We start from the raw sequence: 22,881 nt of genomic DNA on the forward strand, positions 1-22,881 counted from the left end.
GAAAATAAAATTCAAATTGAGTCAGGGTGACAAATTAATTGTTTCACTGTTTTAACATCATGGAATGCGATGGCTGAGGGTCTTCGAAGAACTTGTCCTTTGACTTTCATGTGACCTAGGAGGTTGTGGACTGAAAGCTGCTTGTAACCACGTGAAATGTATCAGAGTGTCTGATCATCGGCATCATGGAAGACACCCCTTTCTTAATTTCAGTAAAGCTGGGTTAACCTCAAAGCAGATTTACTGCTACACACCTGACTTTGTGTGTCTGTCATGTTTTATTTTAATGTGAGAGATGGAGGAACTGAGATGGTGGTTGTGATTGGGAACCATTTACATTTTGTTAAAAAAAGATATGGATTAAATGGGTCTGTGCACAAGCAAACAGATCTTTTCATCTGCAAGTTAAATTTTATTGTCTGACTTACTAATTGATGTAGAGCATTATTAAACAAGTGCATTAGAGAAGAATTAGATGAAATTTTATTACTCATTTCTATGTTTTGAGTTGATATTTGTTACTTCAATCACTACATTTAATCCAACAAGCAGTCAACTGATTCAAACAGTTTAAAGTGAAGTGTGTAGATCATGTTTGACTTATCTCTTTAGGTATCAATCAACTTCGGACCAAATTTCAAGTATCCTCCAAAAGACATTCCATTCAAACCAGTAAGTTATGGATGTAAATTCTTAATTATATCCTTTTAGAAATAGAAATGCTTATTTAGAGATTGACAGTGTTCTATGCCTCTATGGGGGAAAAACACAATTAGATTTTTACTGATTTACTTGTGTTTTGGAGAATTATGTAGAAAGGTTTTAGATTTCAAGCTTCGGTTTTTTTAATGTTGAAGGTATCAGGTTGGTGCTGTGTTTCCTACATTATAACAGTGACAGACCAGAAGATAAAGTTCAAAGATTCTGGAAGATGCCATGTAAATAAAAATCAATCTTTATCAGACTTGAGCCACTTATAAAAGTCTTAATAGCACAGAAGATGGCCATTTTGGCCATGGTGCCAGCACTGGAGTTTTTGAAAGAGGAATTGTGCTTTATCTCATACCCATAGTTTTGTCTCTAAGTAGCAAATTCTCAGCTTGTAAAGTAACTGGTCATTTACAGAGATTCCTTTCACCATTTCTTCAAATAAAGAATTCCGCGCCCTGACTTGTTTTTTGTAGTGATTTGAAATTTATAACTGCCAATTTGTTACCCAGTTGTGGCAGGGGTTAACCAACTGCTTTGTTTGTGCATTAGATCACAGCATGTTGAGATGAGCTCTCAATTGCTCTGGTTTTATTTATAAGACCAGAAGACATAGGAGCAGAATTAGGCCATTCAGCCCATCGAATCTTCTCTGCCATTCCATCATGGCTGATCCCGGATCCCACTCAGCCACATACATCTGCCTTCTTGCCATATCCTTTGATGCTCTGACTAATCATAAAACAATCAACTTCTGCCTTAAATTTACCCATGGGTTGGCTTCCACTGCATTCTGTACCAGAGCATTACACAGATTCACTACTCTCTGGCTAAAAAAAAAATCCTCCTTACCTCCATTCTAAAAGGTCGCCCCTCAATTTTGAGGCTGTGCCTCCTAGTTCTGGATACCTCCACCATAGGAAAACTCCTCTCCACATCCACCCTATCTAGTCCTTCCAACATACAGAAGGTTTCAATGAGATCCCCCCCTCATTGTTTTAAATTCCATTGAGTACAGGCCCAAAGCTACCAAACGCTACTCATGTTAATCCCTTCATTCCCGGAATCATCTTCATGAACCTCCTCTGGGCTCTCTCCAATGACAACACATCCTTTCTGAGATAACGGGTCCAAAACTGTTGGCAATACTCCCAAGTGCAGCCTGACTAGGGTCATATAAAGGCTTAGCAGTATATTCTTCCTTTTATATTATATTCCCTTGAAATAAATGCCAACATTGAATTTGCCTTCTTTACTACAGACTCAACCTGCAAATTAACCTTCTGGGAGTCTTGCACAAGGACTCCTAAGACCCTCTGTACCTCTGATGTTTGATCCTTCTCCCCATTTAGATAATAATCTGCACTATTATTCCTTTTACCAAAATGCATTATCATACATTTTGCAACACTATATTCCATCTGCCACTTTTTTGCCCATTCTTCCAATTTGTGGAAGTCCGGCTGCAATCACGTTACTTCCTCAGCACTACCTACCCCTCCACCTACCTTTGTATCACCCACAAACTTTGCACAAAGCCATCAATTCCATAATCCAAATCATTGACAAACAATGTGAAAAGTAGCAGTCCCAATACTGACACCACTAGTCACTGGCAGCCAAGCAGAAAAGCCCCTTTGATGTCCACTCGAGCCTCCTGCCTGCCAGCCATTCTGCTATCCATGCCAGTATCTTTCCTGTAACACCATAGGATTTTATCTTGTTAAGCAGCCGCATCTCTGTGGCACCTTATCAAATGCCTTCTGAAAATCCAAGTAAATGACATTCACTGTCTCTCTTTTGTTCACTTTGCTTGTTACTTCCTCAAAAAACTCTAACAGATTTCTCAGTCAAGATTTCCCTTTACAGAAATCATGCTGACTTTGACCTATTTTATTATTGGTCTCCAAGTACCCCAAAATCTCATCCTCAATAATAGACTCCATTACTTTCCCAACCATTGAGGTTAGGCTAACTGGCCTATAATTTCCTTTCTTTTGCTTTCCTTCCTTCTAAAATAGTGGAAAGATATTTGTAATCTTCCAGTCCTTTGGGACCATGCCAGAATCAAGTGATTCTTGAAAGATCTTGACCAATACATCCCTTATCTCTTCAGCAACCTCTGTCAGGACTTTGGGATGTAGTTTATCTGGTCCAGGTGACTTATCCACCTTAAGGCCTTTGAATTTGCATAGCACTTTTTCCTTTTGTAATGGCAATAGCACTGACTCCTGATCCCTGATACTCACGGACCTCTGGCACACTGCTAGTGTCTGCCACAGTGAAAACTGATGTAAGTATCCATTACGTTCATCTGCCATATCTTTGTCTCCATTACTACCTCACCAGCATCATTTTCCAATGGTCCAATATCAACTCTCTTTCTAAAAATATAATTCCATCTCCTACCATGAGAGCCACACCACCATCTATGCCTTCCTGCCTGTCCTTTTGATACAAAATATATTCTTTGATGTTAAGCTCCCAGCTTTGGTCTTCTTTCAGCCACAACTCAGTGATGCCCACATCATACTGACCAATCTTGCGCCACAAGTTTGTCCAACTTATTTAAATACAGCACCTTCATTTCTGCATTCTTTACCCTTTTGAATTTTGCTTCTGCGGTACACTTTGCTCTGTCTGCATTTATACCCAGTCATTGGCTTGTTCTCCTTTACGTTCATGTTACACCCGTCATCTACTTGTAAACCTGCTGGCTCATCCTCATCTCTATCGTACAGGTTCCCATCTGCCTGCCAGATTAGTTTAAACCACTCCCAACAGCTCTAGTAAACCTGCCTGCAAGAATATTGCCCCCCCCCCCCTTAGATTGAAGTGCAACCTGACCCTTTTGTAGAGGTCCCGTCTGCCCCAGAAGAGGTCCCATTTATCCAGAAATATGAATCCCTGCTCCATGCTCCAATTCTTCAGCCACACATTTATCTGCCACCTCATTCTATTCCAATCCCAACTGTCTCGTGGCACAGGCAGCATTCCCAAGATTACTACACTTGAGATGCTGCTTCTCAGCTTCCTTCCTTCTTCCAACTCTCTGTATTGTTTTTTCAGGACCTCCTCCCTTTTTCTACCTCTGTCGTTGGTACAACGACTTCTGGCTGCTCACCACTTTTCAGGATATTGTGGATGCGTTCAGAATCATTGTGGACCCTGGCACCTGGGAGGCAAACTACCATTTGTGTTTCCTTTTCGTGTCCACAGAATCACCTGTCTGTCCCCCGACTATAGAGTTCCTTTTTCCTCTTCTGTTCCTTACCCTTCTGAGCTACAGGGCCATACTTAGTGCCAGAGGCACGGCCACTATTGCTTCTGCAAGGTAGCTCGTCTCCACCCCCCCCCAAACAGAACGCAAACTGGAATATTATTGAGAGGGACAGCCACAGGGGTGCTCTCCACATTCTGATGTTCTCCCTTCACCCATTTATCTGTCTTCTGCAGCCTTGGGGTGACCATTTATTGAGATACAGCGTGGAATAGGCCCTTCTGGTACTTGAGTTGCTCTGTCCAGCAACCTTCCTGATTATAACCCTAGGCCAATCACAGGATATCTTACAATGACCAACTAACCGCCCAACGGATGTGTCTTTGGACTGTGGGATGAAACTGGAGCACCAGGATGAAACTCATGCAGGCATGGGGAGAACGTACAAACTCGTTACAGTGAGAATTTAACCTGGGTCGCTGGTTCTGTAAAACGTTGTGCTAACCACTAGGCTATCTTGTCACTGATGTGCCTCGATTTACCTTTTTGTCATAGGGCTGCAGTTATCTTTGAATTAAGGATTATATGGGTCGGCACAACTTGGAGGGCTGAAGGGCCTGTACTGTGCTGTAGTGTTCTATGGTACTCTGCTGAATTGAAACAAATTTCAGGCATGCAGCTGATGGTAGATACATTTATTCCAATGTGGTGATTCTGTTCAGAGGTCCAGTAATACTGTAGATAAACGTTTGCCACCTAGTTGATAACCTGAAGATTCTTTCTATCATATTTGGGTTGCAGGAGCTAGAATTATTAACTAAAATTATTGCTTTCTGAGTGTCACATTACTGAAATAGAGCAGTGATCTCAGCTAACATTTGTCATTTATCTATTTTGCAGATCAGTGACATGGGCTGGTATGCTGTGGTTGAGCACACACTGGCAGACATACTTTACCATGCTGAAGGAGAGGTCGATGGCAGACGAAGCCCTCCCTGGGAGCCTTAACTCTCTTAACAATAAAAAGACAAACTTAAGAATTATTTAATGATGTGTTGGTCATCTGAAGCTAATACAAGAGGTTCTTCAAGCACGAGGCATCGTATTTGCATCACACATCAGCGGTACAGTTCAGGACAGTTTTGGAATGCGTCGATTTAACTGAGCTGATCCTGGTATTAACCTTTACCATACTGCCCGATGACAATGATGTCCATACACATGTAAATTGTGAGGTATACAGTTGTCAATTTCATGACTGGTGCATTAACCCCCGATAATCCAGTGCAATTATCTGTTCACATGATTGCTTCTTTAAACATCGCCTCCAGAAACATTTACAACCCACATTGTAAGATGCTGGAAAAATGGGTTCACAGAAGGAATCTCTCAGAAATGGGTGCACAAAATATAGCTGTGCATTTGGATACCATTTATCTGCTTTGAAAGCCAAAATAGACGTTTGTGTATTTGGGATTTGCGATTGTACCACATGTTGTTATCTCAGTTTTGGTTGTGAGCTTTGTTCACTTTCTTTTCACTGTTTGAAAAAAAAATGCCAGCAATTGGTTTTCCAGTCATTGATTCATTAACTTGCCCCCCTCCAATGTTATTTTCGTCTACTAATGTCATAACTTATCTCCAATTTCATCTTAAATTAATGGTGATATAAAAGGCAGCCCACATTTTGAAATTGGGTTGATGATTGATATTTGAGAAGTCATTCCTTTCCATTTCATTCCAAGCTTTGAGAAAAATTAACTTGAATTTTGGCTGTAATAAGCAGTTCTTATACCACTCGCTGTGGAAATGTGTCAACATGCTGTTCCTCAAATGTATTTGCAGCTTATTTCTTTGTTTGTCTATATTTTTCAGTCAGTTCATTTTCAGGTACCACAGCTTATCCCAATATTGTACCAGGAAGCAGGGGATAATATCACCCAGCGGGGGTTGATAGTGGTGCAAAGAAGTTGGTGGTAATGTGTAATACTTTTTATCGAATGGTGGCAATTGTAAGTGTGAATGCTCAGATTCAAGTGCCATTGTGTATTACATTGTGTATTTTAATTGTAAATAAATCTGACCTGTATTTTCAGTCTGAGGTTTTGAAGAATCTTCATCTTGCTGTTATCAGTGGAATCAAAACATACATTGTGAGTGCTTTATAGGTACACTGTACACCTGCTCATTCATACAAATACCTAATCAGCTAATCGTGTGGCAGCAACTCGATGCATAAAGGCACGTAGCATTATCAGTAGGTTCAATTGTTGTTCAGACCAAACATCAGAATGGCGAGGAAATGTGGTCTAAGAGACTTTACCCGTGGAATGATTGTTGGTGCCAGATGGATAGTATGAGTATCTCAGAAACTGCTGTTCTGGGATTTTCACACACAACTCTCTCTGGAGTGTACAGAGAATGGTGTGCTAAACAACAAATGTCCAGTGAGCAACAGTTCTGTGGGCAAAAGCTCCTTGTTAATAAAGTCCTAATCTATTCAACCTTTCCCTGTAACTCTGGTCCTCAAACCCTGGCAATGGCCTTTGTTAATTTTCTCTGTATTCTTTCAATCTTGTTAATATCTTTCCTGTACATAGGTTACCAGAATGGCACATGGTACTCTTAAGTTTGGCATCACCAATACTTTATACAGCTTCAACATAACGTCTCAACCTCTATATTCAGTACTTTGATTTATGAAAACCATTGTGTCAAAAGCTCTGTAGGATCCTTTCAAGGAATTGTGGATCTGTATTCCCAGATCTCTGTTCTACTGCACTCCATAGTACCCTACTGTTCACTCAATAAGGCCTACCCTAGTTTGTCCTCCCAAAGTGCAGCATCTCACGTTCATCTGCATCTGCCAGAATGCATAATCTAGAACAGAAAGTACATTAACATAACCACAGGTGTATGGGGTGGATTGCTGTGGCTAACCATGTTTGAGTTAGCTCCAGAATGTCCAGGCTCTAAGCAACAGTGAGGATCCTGGTCATGAGAAGAGGTTTGATGCATAAGCCTTAGGGGGAAATAATAGCTTGCCTAATGTCCATGGATATGGGAGGTGGTGTGTAAAATTGATGGGAAAATTGCCTTCTGCTGGACATATTGAAAAAAGGGAACAGAATGGTTTGTGTGATGTGGTAATGTGAAATAGATGTGCACAGTACTGAAGGAAACCACACTGAAAATGTGAGCCATACAGTAAAGCAGGTGATGTTAGCAGAATGGAATTGGAGATTCCTGCAGACTTAATACAAAGGATGCTGAGAAAGGAAGATAGAATCAGTTAAGGTACATTGTTTGATGTGACCAGGAAGGCATGGAGTCATATTTCTGCTCTGTGCTCAGTCAACTCTGGAGCTGGGACAGAGGTGAGACTTCAAAAGCGCATGAAACCCCACTGCTTAGGATTTCTTTCATGTTGGAGTGGATGCAACTTGATCCCAGCAACAAGAAAAAAAGAGGAATAAATGTAAAACCTGCCAGATAATAATTCAACATGAACATCATCTCATCTCGTGCAATGGCCATTTGATCATTAAGTAGCCAGCTTTAGATATCCATTGGTGGGAGGAAATGTGCTTTATTATGTCCTTAGTCCTGTTTCACCCAATTGTGGTGTACCCCATCCTCTGCACTGATCCCCAAACAACACTACAATAAGGTTGTGATAACCATTATTACATCATGATAAATGTATCTACAGTCCTCAAGAAGAAACGTCCAACTTCATGGTACTAAAAGTTGAAATTTATTTAAATATAATAAATATAAATCCATGTATATTGCTTTCTCTGCAGACCTTTCTCTAAACAGTTTCAAAATTAATAAATAGTCATATTAATTGTGCTATTTTAAATACAAGAACTGGAATTCATGTGTGCACACAGTGCAAAGCCCAGGAACCACACTGCCTTGGATGGAGGTGTCTCTGGCAGAGAAATCTGACGTTTTCAAAGCCAGCAGTCCAATTATCAAATATTCTCTCTCATTTCTCAAGTGCAAGAAGCTTAGAATGAGCCATTAACTTCGGGTAAGGAGGATAACGTGCTGTAAGGAAGGAAGAGATTTGTGCAGCATATAAACGGTAGCATATGTAGTCCAGTTAAGTTAACTGCCATGGTCCGCTACTGTCGATTCTACAGGAACTTCAACATCCTGTCGTGTAACCCCTTTTATACTGCCTAAACTATCACTGGCCATAGTGTAGAGCAGTTCATTCCAATGCAAGTCGTTAAAATCTCTGTTCTGCAATAAATAGAGTACCTTCTCTGGGGCACTTCTGTTGATGCTGAAAGTATCTGCAGAGTTCAAGTGGATGTATAAATAGCACAATGTCTGAGGAACAGTTTCTCAAGCCTGTTTTGTCATTCAGTGTAAGCCACTTTTCATTTTGATACCTTTCCTCGCAGGATCGGTGCTGGAACTGAAAGGTGAAGGTGCATAGGAATTTCTCGGGCACAATTCAATGGGTAACAAAGGAGAAAGTGAATTTGGTAATTCATTGCATCTCAGATCTCTGGAAAAGATGTACTTGCTTGGAGGAGATGCATAGATGGTTCATTAAGTTGAATCCTGGACTGAAGGTAATTCATAATAAAAGGTTGACTCAATTGAGCTTCTACTCTCTGGAATGCTGAATGTTCTGGTTTTGTCCCACATTCCAAAGACATACGGGTTATTTTTTACATTTATTTTATTTTTTATTTTATTGAGATACAACACAGAATAGGCCCTTCCAGCGCTTCAAGCTGTGCCGCCAGCAATCCCCCCAATTTAATTCTAACCTAATCACCAGACAATTTACCATGACAAATAACCTACCAACCGGTACGTCTTTGGACTGTGGGAGGAAACCTGAGCACCCCGTGGTCACAGGGAGAACGTACAAACTCCTTGCAGGCAGTAGCGGGAATTGAAAAGTGTTATGCTGATTACTATGCTACCATACCACCACATGATCACATGGATGTAACTGGATGACACCAGTTCATCGAGCCAGAAATACTGTGCTGTATTTCTAGATAAATAAAAAGTGTTCTGAAGGGGCTTAACAGGATAGAAACTCTATTTCCAATGGTGGTGGTACCTAAAACTAGGAAATGTGATTTCAGAATGAAGGGTCACATAAGGGTGAGAAAAGGTGTTTTCTTTCCTCTTTCAGAGTTGTACGTCTTTGCAGGGAGCTATGGAAGCCATGTCAAATATATTTAAGGCTGAGTTGGATTTCTCTCAGCTTGGAAAATGCAGTCGATATCAACAGATCTCCATCAATTATATTCAGTAGTGCATAGGGAAAATGCTTTGGCCTACTCCTATCTCCCATTAGCTCAGAAATAGACCTGGTACTGTGCAATATTCTGGGTTGTTTGACGTACATTACAATCAGTTTGTGGTTTGAAATCTACAGGGGGTAACTTGGAAGTACCAGTCCAAGAACCCATACTTTTGCAGGCCCTCATTTTCCGCAGAAGCTCCAATGAAGGTCCAAACCTTCTGTGGCCAGCAAAAAATTTGAGGTCACAATTTCCTACAGAAATTTTCTACTGAATGACACAATAAACCCACAACACTACATGGTTTCTTAGATATTTCTTAGATATTTTCTTAGGTATTTTATGTAATGAGAAATAATGCTGTCAGGAACCACTTTGAATTTTTCTGAACAGTGGGACCATTCTATACCGAACCCATTTTGGCTTGAGAGCACTGACAGCCAGGGTAAAGAAAAGGTTTACTTGACCATCAATAACATCATTCCTTTGACTGAGTTAAAAATAATGAATACCATTGTTTTAACTAAAGCCTCATAAATATTAAAGATTTTCAGTGCTGGTGAATCCTTTCTTTGATTTGGATATTTGTTCCAGCGAGCCACAAAGTGGATTTTGACTGAAGCCAAAAGATCTTTGTAGAAGTAGGTTGCAGTCCAACAGAAATGTTTCTTGGCGATCTCCACCCGTGAAAGAATGCAGTGCGTTTCAGTAACTGTTTGCAGCAGCTTTGGAGTTCATGTGCTGGCGCAGGCACTGAGCAAAGTCTGCTTGGGTTTGACAAAGGGCCTGATTGATGAGAGACTTGGGCAACCAGCCCTACCAAAAAAGGAAATAAAATGTAAGTGCAGTCAATCAGATATTTCTTAGATACCATCTTGTTATCTTCCCCACTGCAGAGGTGCAGGAGTACATTTTGAGTGCTCGAACCTTGCCTGAATTTTTCAGTTGCATTAAAATTATACTGCTCAGGGGAGCATTTACCCCATTATGAACATACTTGCTCTCTGAAAAATCATTATTGTCATTGAGGATCCCCATCACCCAGAACGTGATCTCTTATTACTACCATTAGGGGGGAGCTATAGAAGCCTGAAGATACACACTCAATGTCTTAGGAGCAGCTTCTGCCATCAGATTTCCGAACAGACAATGAACCACCTCATTAACACTACATCATCATTTTTGCTCTCTTTATTTTGCACTACTTATTTAATTTAATTTTCTTTTCATATATTTTTATTGTAATTTATAGCTTTTATGTGTCATTCGAACTTTGCAAAGACAGCATCTGAGATGTGGGTCGAAGTTCTGGAGGTTTGAGGCAGCAACATTAACTACCAAGCCATCCCTGTGTTGCCATCCTACAGCCAGGAAGGTCTTCACAAGGAGCTGGCCTGATGAATTAAGCTGTGTCCTTTTTTTTTGAGGTTGTTCTGTATTTCATAGTCCAGTATTTTTGGAAACCATCAAACTTATATATTTAAATCAACACTCAACCCTGTTACCCCATTCATTCTCAAATGCCTTGCCTTTAGATCGATGCTCAGGAGCCACGTGAACTTGGTCTTATTTGGATCTTCTGCGGAGGGACGGAGGACAATGCAGGTGGGTCCATTCTCACCCCTGTAATCAGAGCAGGGTATGTCAAAGACATAGTATCGGAAGCAACAGAGCAATAAATTTTATCTCTGGAAGCCAAGCCACTAGGCAGGGTGGTGATTGCATGGGAGAAGTCATTGGTACCACTCTCCTGATCATCAGAAGCTAACAAGTGGAGCATACTAAAGTGCTTCAAGGTAGAGTAATCATCCAAAAATGACGGTAAGTGTCAGAGATATTATACATTAACCTATATTTTGCAGTCTTTGTAACTACACTATTTTCAATGTAATAGGTTTGCAATGCTTGGAACTTTGACCATGCGTTATATTTGAACAGTGTACGGAGGTGGAAGGATAAATGATTTCAGAATAGGATAAGATCGAGAGGTCTACTGCAATATAAATTTAAAAACAGAATCTATGCTGCACTGAGCTTCAGTTCTGGTTTCTGAACAAAGAGTGATAGAATAAGTTAGAAGAACAATGACAGAAACTAAGTGACTCTGGGGAAGTAATGTGGACAAAGATGATTTGGAACTGAAATGGGGCTCCAGGTATCCAAAAGCAGTAATTTGTACTGGAATGAGGAATATTTTACAGCTTCACAAATGCCGAAGTTCTTTGCCAGCACCCTGGACACAGATCTGTGATGTGTTACCTTATGAAACCGTTCTGCTGAGGCATCAGGTTGCAGTGCGTGGACATCCCCGCTAGGAAGCAAGTCGAGCCACGTCTCTTGGCATAGCGCACGCTGACAAAGTCCCGCGGGCTGATCACATTGCCCGCAGTTTCCGCAGAAGCCTCATAGGTAACCATTGTTTCCTTGTTAATCCTCTTCAGTATCTTAAAAATAATCAAACTAGTTTATAAAACAGTGCTCTGCCTTGTCTAGCCAAAGCTCAGCAGATTGGCAGTTATTGTTGGAAACGATCTGGATTTTGGAGAATGTTCAACATCGCCCCTGCGATGGCTCTTCGACAGGGTAATCACTTTACTCCCCATCCATTCCAGTCCTGGCCCTTTGCCCAGGACGGCGCACATAGATTTCACCGTCAAGTTCTTACTCAATTCCACCTTGAAGACTACAGCTGAGTCTGCATTACACAGCCTTTTCTAGACTGGATCAACTCATTGCCAAAGATAAATCCCCATCATCGTCATTACCAACTCTCCACTACCACCTTACTGAGGAATGAATTGTGCCTGTGTTAGGTATGTACTACTGGAATTAAATTCACTTCTAGTTTGGAAATCTGATTTTAACATGGGCTTTGACTAGATCGCTATCAAATATCCTACCTTCACTTGTTTAACGTTTGGGTTCCACTCTCCCATTTGTTCAACTCTGTCGAACAGTTCACTGTAGAGCAGATCGGTGGGCTTATCCATCACAACCTCGAGCTTGAAGACTTTGCCGATATCTGGAAGCATCTTACTGACCACTTTGTCACCATTTATCTGTTAAGAGTTCAAGAAGTTAGATTCTCTACTCAGTTCAGAGCCTCCACCATTTACATGTTATCCATTCTATCAACTCCATTTACCCATCAGGTGTCCTATTGTGGACAATGTTCCAAATTATTGCTTTGATATGAGTGAGTAAAATTCATGACCTTAGCTTTAAGTCCTTACTGTGAGGGTAGGTGTAGGTTAATGATGTCTTGTTGCTCAAAAACAGGTCATTTGACCCATTGGACTATGAATACAATTGTGTTCCACTTGAACCTTCTCCCACCCAACTTCATTTAACCCCATCATTCTTTTCAACCTAGAATGAAAAACATTTCGTGATCTGTACTTCAGGCTGAGATTATTGAACAAGTTGAATTTGCTTCTTTGACCTCATGCCTACGTTTTTGCCAGATTGTTCCAAGGCATTCTAGTAAGAACTATAAAAAAGCGGATTCAATTTGCAGTGAGTTTGTTAGGAATTCAAACGCGTCACCTCTGAGGCAGTGTTATCTGTGAGCTGTGACTGATTTTTCTTCTGAATGTTGATTGACTGGGGATTTTGCAACGTACCGCTTCAATCTCTGTCTTCCACCCACTTGTATCCTGGAGGATGGAGAGGGATTTATGCAGTGCTTCTTGACCTTGCTTAACATAGGCCATCTCTGCCTCAGAATAAGGATTGTCTTCAAGTCTGCAGCCTAATTTGAGTGTTAAGTGGAGAGAGGGAGAGAGAAAAAATTAAAGCTGAGCATTTGTAGCAGAATTGGTAGGTTACCAAGATGATTTCAGCTGATCTTGAATAAACTAAGCTTGGTGTTAATTGTCACAGCTAATTTCTGTGGCGTATCTACCTTTGGACTTTCTTGTCCTTTCTTCGATATTTATCAAGATAATACGAAATTGTGATGTGCTCAAATATGGCTGTACGTTTGGAAATCTCAAGTAGTTCAATCAAATTCTGGGTGAGCTGACGCACGGAGAAACACAGCTTATGCTAACCTTGAGTATCTTTAACACAATCTCGGTGGAATGTAAATACAGCTGGAATTGGCCAAGGGATGCAACCCCAGCTGACGATCAAACGGCCAGCATTCTGTAGGCATGGTCAGAGCAGGTAACTCGCCTGAATGCTGGATGCGTCAGAGTGAGATTTGCCATATCGCCATGTATTACACCTTAGTGAAATTGACCTTGCATCTCCTTGTGTTGTACTGATAAGGAACCACAGTTTGCAATAGGTCAACCAATCTTCCATCCTGAAGGCTATGTGGAAATGTTCTGATAATCCTGATCTCAGAGGGAAGTTGGGAGGGAAATGAAACTGGGCATAAAATCAGGGAGAACTGACAGTTTGCCCATGATATTCCTATTTATTCTGCGTAAACTACCAGAAATAGTCATCTACCTTAGAAACATGTAATACACTATTTAACTTGAAGAAAATAATTTAAAATGTATTTAATACTGAAACACCATTAAAACAGTATTACACATATATAGCACTTTAATGGTGTTTCAGTATATAAATAAATACATACATACGTAAAGTTATTAGAACACTAGAGAGAGTTAAGTGCACCAAGTTCTTGGGAATTCACATCACAGATGACCTCGCCCAGTTCCTCAACATTACCCCCCTGAACAAGAAGGCACAGCAGCGCCTTCACTTTCTAAGAAGATTGAAGCAAGCGAGGCTCCCACCCCCAACCTTAACTGAATTTCAGAGGAGCACAATCGAGAGCGTCCTGACAATCTGAATCTCCATCTGGTATGGGAACAGCTGAACATCGGACGTGAAGTCCCTACAAAGGACTGTGAGAATGGCTGGGAGGTTCATAGGGCTGTCCTTACCATCATCAGGGTAATTTATAAGGGGCGCTGCGGTCCACAGGGCCCTGAGTTTTGTCAAAGATCCCACCCATCCATCCAGCATCCTCTTTGACTTCCCACTATCAGGCAGCAGACTCCGATGCCTAAAGACAAGAGCAGTCAGGGTGGGAAACAGTTTCTTCCCTCAGGCCATCAGGCTTCTGAACTTCCTGCTGCATCGCATTGAAAGTGTCACCAGTGACAATATTTCACTTATTCACTTTACTTTGTTTATTTATATGCAATTCATCTGGAGAAAGTATGCTAAGGGACAGGGAGGGGGAAATCATGGTTGGGAAAAGGGGAAGGGAGAGAGGAGGGAGCGGAAAGCCCCAGAGAGTCTTTCTGTAATGATCAATAAACCATTTGTTTGGATTAAAATGAACCTGATGCACCATCAATAACTCTCGGAGACGGGAGGCGAACGATAGGCTTTTATTAGCTGCAAGAGACCACGATTAGCAGCAAGAGACCACCACACAACATCCTGGAGACTGAGGGAGGAGCAGTGCCTCCAATCGCCTTTATACAGGGGTCTGTGGGAGGAGCCACAGGAGCAGTCAGCAGAGGGGCGTGTCCAGACAGGTATATGTAGTTCACCACAGAATCCATGCCAACCACCCCCACCCCCCGCTTCTGGCACTGTTTCTCTGCCACCCGACCCACTCCCTTCCCACAATGCTCCACCCTCGCCATTCCCTCTCCACTTCACGTTGACAAATACAGTACTGTGCAAAAGTCTTAGGCACCCTAACTATATATATGTACGGTATATTACTCTTCTAAAAACTGAAAGAAAGACAGGTCTAAAACAAGCTGATTCTGCCTACTGCCCAGGGTTACCTAGTCTGCCTGTACACCAGGCACACAAGGCCAAATAAAGTGCTCATTACCAATACCCACCTCTCCTTACCATGCCCTCTCCACCCAAGAGGCTCCTGGTCTCAGTGTTGAGGAGGAGATTTGTCTCCTGTCATATCTATCATTGACTATATAACTTTTTCATAGAACCATAGAGAGATATAAAAACAGGGCCTTCAGCCTATTGAGATTGCATTGACCGTCAATCAGCCATTTTACACCAATCCTCTGTTAATCCCATTTTTAAATTCTCTCCTGACATCACCCAGATTCCACCACTCTCCTACACACTAGGGGCAGTTTTCAGTGCCCAGTTAATAACCACCCCAACACATCTTTGGGATGTGGAAGAAACCCCAGCACCCTGAGAAAACCCACGTGGTTGTGGGGAAAATGTGCAAACTACGCACAGCCAACACCCAAGGTCAGAATTGAACCATGGTCCCTGGCACTGTAAGGAAGCAGTTCCACTCTGTCACCAGAATCGTTTGGAAGTACAGAATTCAGAGTTATTTACATTACTTAATTAGTAATAGAAAAACATTCAAATTGCACAAGAATAAAATGTAATAAAACACATTAAAGTGTGAAATGTAATTAAAAAATATATAGTATAAACAAATAAACTTACCGTTCCCCATCTAAACAACAGGGGCAAGAAAGCCCCGTAAAACTAGTGTGGGCATCTGATTCTAGGGCACAGGATGGGAAAGGCAGATGTAACGCTCAGGGATCCCAGTAAGACTGGGCAGCGCTGTTGATGTGTACATGGAGGCCAGTGACAGAGCGGAGGGGCAGCTGCAACAACATCAGCTGTTCAGCCAGTCGCAGGGCAGAGCCAGTCCCCCATTACTGACCCGGGAGTGGCTGAGTACCAGTGGTTCCCTTCAGAACTGCTGGCACCAAGTTGACTCAGTGGCTACTTTATTAAGTGCAGGAGTGACCTTCTGTTGCTGTAGCCCGTCCACTTCAAGGTTCAACACGTTCTGCATTCAAAGATGCTCTTCTGCACACCAGCATTGTAATGTGTGGTTATGAGAGTTACTGTCGCCTTCCTGTCAGCTTGCATTAATCTGGCCATTCTCCTCTGACCTCTCTCATTAACAAGGCATTTTCACCCACAGCACTGCGACTCACTGGATTTTTTGTTGTTGTTTTCACTCTGTTTATTGCAAATGCTTGAGATGTTGTGCTTGAAAATCCCAGGAGATCAACAGTTTCTGAAATACTCAAACCACCCAGTCTGGCACCAACAATCATTTCATGGTCAAGGTCACTTTTCTTCCCACTCTGATGTTTGATCTGAACAACAACTGAACCGCTTGTCCATGCCTGTATGCTTTTATGCTGCCTCACAATAGACTGATTATATATTTGCATTAATGAGCAGGTGTACAGATGTACCTAATAAAGTGGCCACTGAGTGTTCTTTAGACATCAAACTGTTTAAAAAGACAACGTTCTATGTCATTGTGCTCATAATCTATGGCCCCAAAGTTCCTTTGGAATCATGGGTCTGACTGGCACAGGATCTGAGGGACCATTGCCCAGCATAATGTTGGGGAACTCAACAAGAAAGCATCATGTAATGGGGGAGTGCAGGAGTGGAGAATGGTGACAGATCCACCCCCCCCCCTTGAAATTGTAAAGAAATCTAGGGATCATGGCACCTACCAGCAGGTCAGGAGACAACACATTCGTCCTCCATCCCTGCCATTCTTTCCTCTCATCCGAATCCGTATCCCCATCATTGGGCACAGAACACTAAACCCTGAGAACACTTACCAGCAGACTCAAGGACAGCTTCTATCCACTGTTATAAGACTCAAGAGCAGATCTCTCATCTGACTAACATGAACTCTTGGTCTCTCAGTCTACTTCATCACTGCCCTTGCACCTGCAGTGTGGCCGTCTACCTCCACCGCGGTTTCTCTGTAAATGCAACGCTATATCGCACTGAATAATATAAGGGTAGACTCTTGATTGGTCAGGGCATAAAGAGTTATGGGGAGAAGGCAGGAAATTGGGTCTGAGAGGAGAATTGGATCAGCCATGATGAAATGGCAGAACAGACTCGATGGGCCAAATGGCCTAATTCTGTTCCTGTATCTTATGGTCTTATACTCTAAGCAACTTCTAATTCCTGGGTGTCAACATCTCTGAGGATCTATCCTGGGCCCAACATGTCGATGCAGTTACAACAAAGGCACGACAGTGGCTATATTTCATTAGGAGTTTGAGGAGATTTGGCGTGTCACCAAAGACACTTATAAATTTCTACACATGCACCGTGGAGAGCATTTTAACTGGCTGGTATGGGGGCAGCTACTGCCCAGGATGGAAGGAAGCTGCAGAAAGTTGTGAACTCAGTCAGCTCCATCACGGGCATCATCCTAGCGTACAGGTCAGTTTCAAGGAGCGACGCCTCAGAAAGGCCATAGTGGGGTGTGTCAGGAATGGACAGGAGGAGGAGTATAGGAAACTGATACAGGACTTTGTGATATGGTGCAACTCAAACTACCTGCGTCTCAATATCACCAAGACCAAGGAGATGGTGGTGGACTTTAGGAGATCTAGGCCTCATATGGAGCCAGTGATCATTAATGGAGAATGTGTGGAGCAGGTTAAGACCTACAAGTATCTGGGAGTACAGTTAGACGAGAAGCTAGACTGGACTGCCAACACAGATGCCTTGTGCAGGAAGGCACAGAGTCGACTGTACTTCCTTAGAAGGTTGGCGTCATTCAATGTCTGTAGTGAGATGCTGAAGATGTTCTATAGGTCAGTTGTGGAGAGCGCCCTCTTCTTTGTGGTGACATGTTGGGGAGGAAGCATTAAGAAGAGGGACGCCTCACGTCTTAATAAGCTGGTAAGGAAGGCGGGCTCTGTCGTGGGCAAAGTACTGGAGAGTTTAACATCGGTAGCTGAGCGAAGGGCGCTGAGTAGGCTACGGTCAATTATGGAAAACTCTGAACATCCTCTACATAGCACCATCCAGAGACAGAGAAGCAGTTTCACCGACAGGTTACTATCGATGCAATGCTCCTCAGACAGGATGAAGAGGTCAATACTCCCCAATGCCATTAGGCTTTACAATTCAACCGCCAGGACTTAAGAACTTTTTAAAAGCTATTATTAATGCTTTTTGAGATAGTGATTTAGATGCATACCATATTTTTTACTGAGTTAAGTATTGTATGTAATTAGTTTTGCTACAACAAGTGTATGGGACATTGGAAAAAAGTTGAATTTCCCCATGGGGATGAATAAAGTATCTATCTATCTATCTATCTATCTTTAAGGACCCCCATCATCCAGGGCATGTCCTCTTCTCATTGTTACCATCAGGAAGGAGGTACAGAAGTCTGTAGGCACACACTCAATAATTCAGGAACAACTTCTTCCCTTGTGCCATCTGATTTCTGAGTGGGCATTGAACCCATGAACACTATCTCACTACTTCTTTTGTGCTACTTATTTAATTTGAATATATATATACACACACTTTAATTTACAGTTTTTATTATTGTGTATTGCAATGTACTGCTGCCACAAAACAACACATTTCATGACCTATTGCTGGTGATATGAAACCTGATTCTACATTCTGCAGATTCCAAGAGAGACTGTAACACAAGAGGAGCTCAGCATATACAGTCGTACATCTGAAAGCTGAGCAGGAAAAGTCCTGGAAACACAGGAGACTGTGGATGTTGGAATCTGGAGGAACAAGCAGGAACTCAGCAGGTCCAGCAGTATCTGTGGAGGGAAAGGAACCGTCGATGTCGCGGCACTGAAAGATCTGTACTTACTGATCAGGGAGCTCCTTCTCCGAACCAGATCTACCCACGTGCCGGGCCCTTGGTTCCCCAGCCTGAGATGATTCAGCTTGTGTCCCAGGGCTGCCATTGCTGAACGCCTCAAGCCTTGGGATCAAAAAGAAGGCGTTAAATTTCCAGTTCGGATTCTCACTCTACAAAATTGCACTTTAGTTGTCTACCTGCTCTGCAGCTTCTTTGTAACTGCAATACTATACTCTCCATTCTGTTTTCTTTTTGCTACCTTGATATTACGTGAACAGCATGGTCTGTCTGGAATGCACACCAAACAAAATCTTTTCACTCTTCTCAGTACACATGACAACAATAGTAAACTAATACCTATTTTCAAAATCAGATATTCTGACGCTTGGCTTCAGCGAGAAGATATATTGCAATGTACACAGTAAAAACACATCAAACCTTGCATTCAATGCACCTTTTGCAGTCTCAGGATGGGTTAAAATCAGCGCAAGAGATGCAACAGTCAATTTGTGGACAGCAGGAACCAACAAACAGGGACGTGATAGCGACTGGATTCATTTATTCTCACCAGATAAATACCGGCGGGATTGTTGGAAAGTTGCTTGTATCGTCTAGAAAGAGAGGTACAATTCACTTCCTGACTGAAGCAACAGATTTCCTATCTCATCAAGGGTCAATAGTTTGCTGGTCTAGATCTACCACAGATGTAGATCAGCAAATATTTGTGGTAAAACTTTTAAGATCAAGAGATCAAAGGCACAGTGTAGTTGGTTCATTCATTGCAGTGGCATCTTGTTGATAGACTCTTGTACAGTCAGTGATAGAAATAATGAAACTCCTTTTGATTTTCCCATTTATATTTCCCATTTATAGAGCACTTGTAATACTATGTTGGGACCCAAGGCATATCACAGAAGCATTGACAAAAAGGATTGACCCCAAGTCATGGGGGACTAAGAACCCCATCACAGATGAACTGGATCTTGAGGGAAGAAAGGGAGGCAGAGAGATTTGGGGAGGGAGTTCCTGAACATCGGGTCCAGGTGTCTGAGGGCATGGCTTCCACGGTAGAAGGATTAAATTCTGGGATCCTACAGGCTCGGACTGAAATGCTGCAGATATCTTGGAAAGTTGGGGGGGGGGGGGCTAAGGAAGTTACACAGGGATGTGGTGGGGTTGACATAGGGGTAATCGAAACAAGAATGAGGATCTTAAAATTGGTGTTGGCCGCCTCAAGGGCAAACATAGATCAGCAAGAACAGGGTGTATGCCAATTGCAATGAAACTTCCTGATTGTAGAGATAAATTTCCACTGTCCATCTACTGGAAAGATAGATTGCTATGGAAATACAAAGTGCAATAAATAACAAGGGTATCATTGCTAATTTGTTGATTGGTGTCCTTGCATTAGGGGTATGAAGGATGTCCTGATCGGTACAAATTTTGAGTGGATGATTGTAAGAGCAGTAGCTTCAGGAAGACCTGTCGGTTTAGTTGGCCAGCAGTTCCTGTTGTTGTAAGAAAGTTCAGTGAGGTTAAGATACATCCATTTTAAAAGCACTTACAATTCTCTTGGTCTTTAATTCCCTTAAAGAGTCAAAAAGTCAATTCAAATTCTCCCCTCCTTTTCCAGTTCATTTCTGCTCTGGTTGAACTGAGCATCAGTATATTACCAGTTAACTAGCCAAGTGGATATAATTAATTGTTTGCAGTTACCTGTTATTGTTCGAACATGCTGGTAGGAGATTGCCGCACAGAGCTTAAAAGTGGCTGGAATCATCTTGCGTCTCAGTCAGTCTTTCACTCAAATGCTTTTCTGCCTTTGGTCTGTTGTCGTCTTTTTTTATATATCCTCTGTGAAGGACAACTTGACATCAGGCACAAAATTTATGACGACAGCAAGAACAGTGTCAAGTACACTCTCGACAGCCGCATCCAAGTGCCAGGAATGTTCACTGAATTAACCTGCATGTGACATCAAGCTGCAGCAAATGTTTTATTGCATCATTGAACCATGTATTCTCACATTTTAAATTAAAGGGGGTGAGCCTCTTCCTCCCTTGCTTTGCTGCACCATGTAAAATCAAATTCCTACCTCGCTTTGTCAAATCAAAATGCTTTGTCAACAGCATTTCCCATCTAAGTTTCATTATCATATCTGTGTTTTACTTCAAGAATGTTTGCTTTGCTGAATGCTCTTTCACTAAATTCAAGGTGACAGAAAGGTTTCAATACTTATGGCGAGTTAGGTGTTTTCAGTGGATCTGGGCACATTATTAACACCCGCGAAGCTGCCTGATTTCATTGATGCCTTTGGCCATCGCAATGAGTAGCAAAGGGGATATTAGTTCCATGACTGAGACATGATAGTTCCAAACTCACCAGGAAGTTTCGACTTTGACCTGTAGAGCCAGTATTCTGATGAAGCTGAAGTGATATTTCCTAGAGTGCACCTGACTCAATATTTCAGCTCCACCGCAGTTAATTCTTCCTCTCCTGGATCTATTCTTTCCTACACGTTCATGGCAACTCTGCTGTTTCCATCACTTTGGCAGGCTCTAGTTCCACAGTACAACTGCTCATCTTCTCCTTGGACCCCAGTCTCCGGGAGGGTCTGCGGACCCTTCACCTGCTTCACCTGACTGAAGTTGTTCTGACATTGAATAACTTTTCTATCAACTTCACTCAGCTATGGGAACCCGCATCGGCCCAAGCTCAAGATTTCCGGCATGTCTTGTCTCTCTAATTAGTGCAACGTTTAATTTAGCCTATCCACGATTTGCTCTTCACTAGATGAACCCAAGCAGGGCCTGCACTGACAAGGCATCCCCCACTGCTTTACAGTGGCTGGAGCGCATTCATTCTGCAGAGCAGATCTGCCACACACTTGGCTACCAATGGCAGAGCCAGCATTTAATACCCTGAAGCTATGTCCTGTAGCAGAATGATTCCTCCAGCAGCCAGAGGCACCTTTCCTTGAGCCACTGAGTGTGCTACGCCGGCCGAGGTCACGTTGTGAAGATTTAAACTGGGAATGATATGTTCACTTTCACAAATGACCGGCCCTTGGCATGAAGGAAGATTTATTCCCGTTTAATTTTGGTTCTGTTAGACTGGTCAAGCTAGATGAGGACCTCTGCCTTCACAAGAAAAAAAAAATCAAACTGACCAAGGCTGAAGGTTTCATTCATCTGGTTACAACTCCCACTGGCATACTCCTCCATGCCAATTTTGACTCCAGTCACTCTGTAAATGAGCAAAGGCCAAATTGGAAGTCATCTGGCAGGGTGATGGGTGATCTTGCATCATGCATTTGACTTGCGTGGTTTACAAGTGGGCAAAGTACTGACCTTCAGACATCATCTCTTATCTTCAGCCAGTGCTACGGAATCGACTGCTTATCAATTGTGCGAAAGGCCTTATACTGGAATACCAGCAATGTGTAAGACCAGGAAGGAATGTTCAGGCTGGTCAGGGTGTCCCTCACCAGCCCTCAACAGTATTTACCCCTCCAGGTACAAGAAAACCCCTCCACCTCCATAATCCTCTACCTTGCTTTGAATGATCTTTTCACATCTCCTTCTACTATGTGGGCCTGAAACTCAACTCTGTATCACTTGTTCTTTGCAGAACTTTAATACTAATCCTATATTTAAAAGGTTGCCCACTGCAGTCACGCTGTCAATAGTGATATATAGTATGGAAACTCACACGTACCAGGAACGTACAGAAGTAAGTGAGGAGAAACATTACTGTAGTGCTGAATTATTGCCAGTGCTGATCTCTTAGTCATAGAACACTACAGCACACAAACAGGCCCTTTGACCCATCTAGTCCATGCAGAACAATTAATCTGCCGAGTCTCATCCACTTGCACCCGGACCATTGCCCTCTATACCCCTCCTGTCCATAAGTCTATCCAAATTTTTCTTTAATTTTGAAATCGAACCCACATCCACCACTTCCACTTGCACACTATCTGAGTGAAGAAATCCCCCCCCACACTCCTCTTAAACATTTTACCTTTCACCCTTAACCCATGACCTCTAGGTCTAGTCTCACCCAACCTCAGTGGAAAAAGCCTG

At 42.3% G+C, this 22,881-nt stretch overlaps 2 protein-coding genes across 11 annotated transcripts in view; one reads left to right on the forward strand and one right to left on the reverse strand.

Moving 5' to 3' along the window:
* Nucleotides 1–6,023, forward strand: part of ash2l (ash2 like, histone lysine methyltransferase complex subunit) — a 37,859-nt gene extending 31,836 nt beyond the window's left edge. For all 10 annotated transcript variants that reach the window (XM_073058486.1, XM_073058496.1, XM_073058515.1 and 7 more), the window contains 2 exons: nt 613–672; nt 4,829–6,023. In XM_073058486.1, the coding sequence (XP_072914587.1) occupies nt 613–672; nt 4,829–4,936 (168 nt within the window). In that variant the 3' untranslated portion in view covers nt 4,937–6,023. The remainder of the gene's footprint in view (nt 1–612; nt 673–4,828) is intronic.
* A 1,646-nt stretch (nt 6,024–7,669) lies between these two features.
* Nucleotides 7,670–20,609, reverse strand: star (steroidogenic acute regulatory protein). The gene is made up of 7 exons (XM_073058585.1): nt 20,513–20,609; nt 18,806–18,919; nt 12,834–12,961; nt 12,111–12,269; nt 11,470–11,654; nt 10,740–10,833; nt 7,670–10,026 (listed from the first exon to the last, which is right to left on the reverse strand). Exons 1-7 carry the CDS (start codon nt 20,574–20,576, stop codon nt 9,916–9,918), a joined length of 855 nt encoding a protein of 284 aa, XP_072914686.1. The 5' UTR covers nt 20,577–20,609; the 3' UTR covers nt 7,670–9,915.
* Between the last annotated feature and the right edge of the window lie 2,272 nt (nt 20,610–22,881).

Source organism: Hemitrygon akajei, chromosome 1, assembly GCF_048418815.1.
Source record: "Hemitrygon akajei chromosome 1, sHemAka1.3, whole genome shotgun sequence".
NCBI lineage: Eukaryota > Metazoa > Chordata > Chondrichthyes > Myliobatiformes > Dasyatidae > Hemitrygon > Hemitrygon akajei.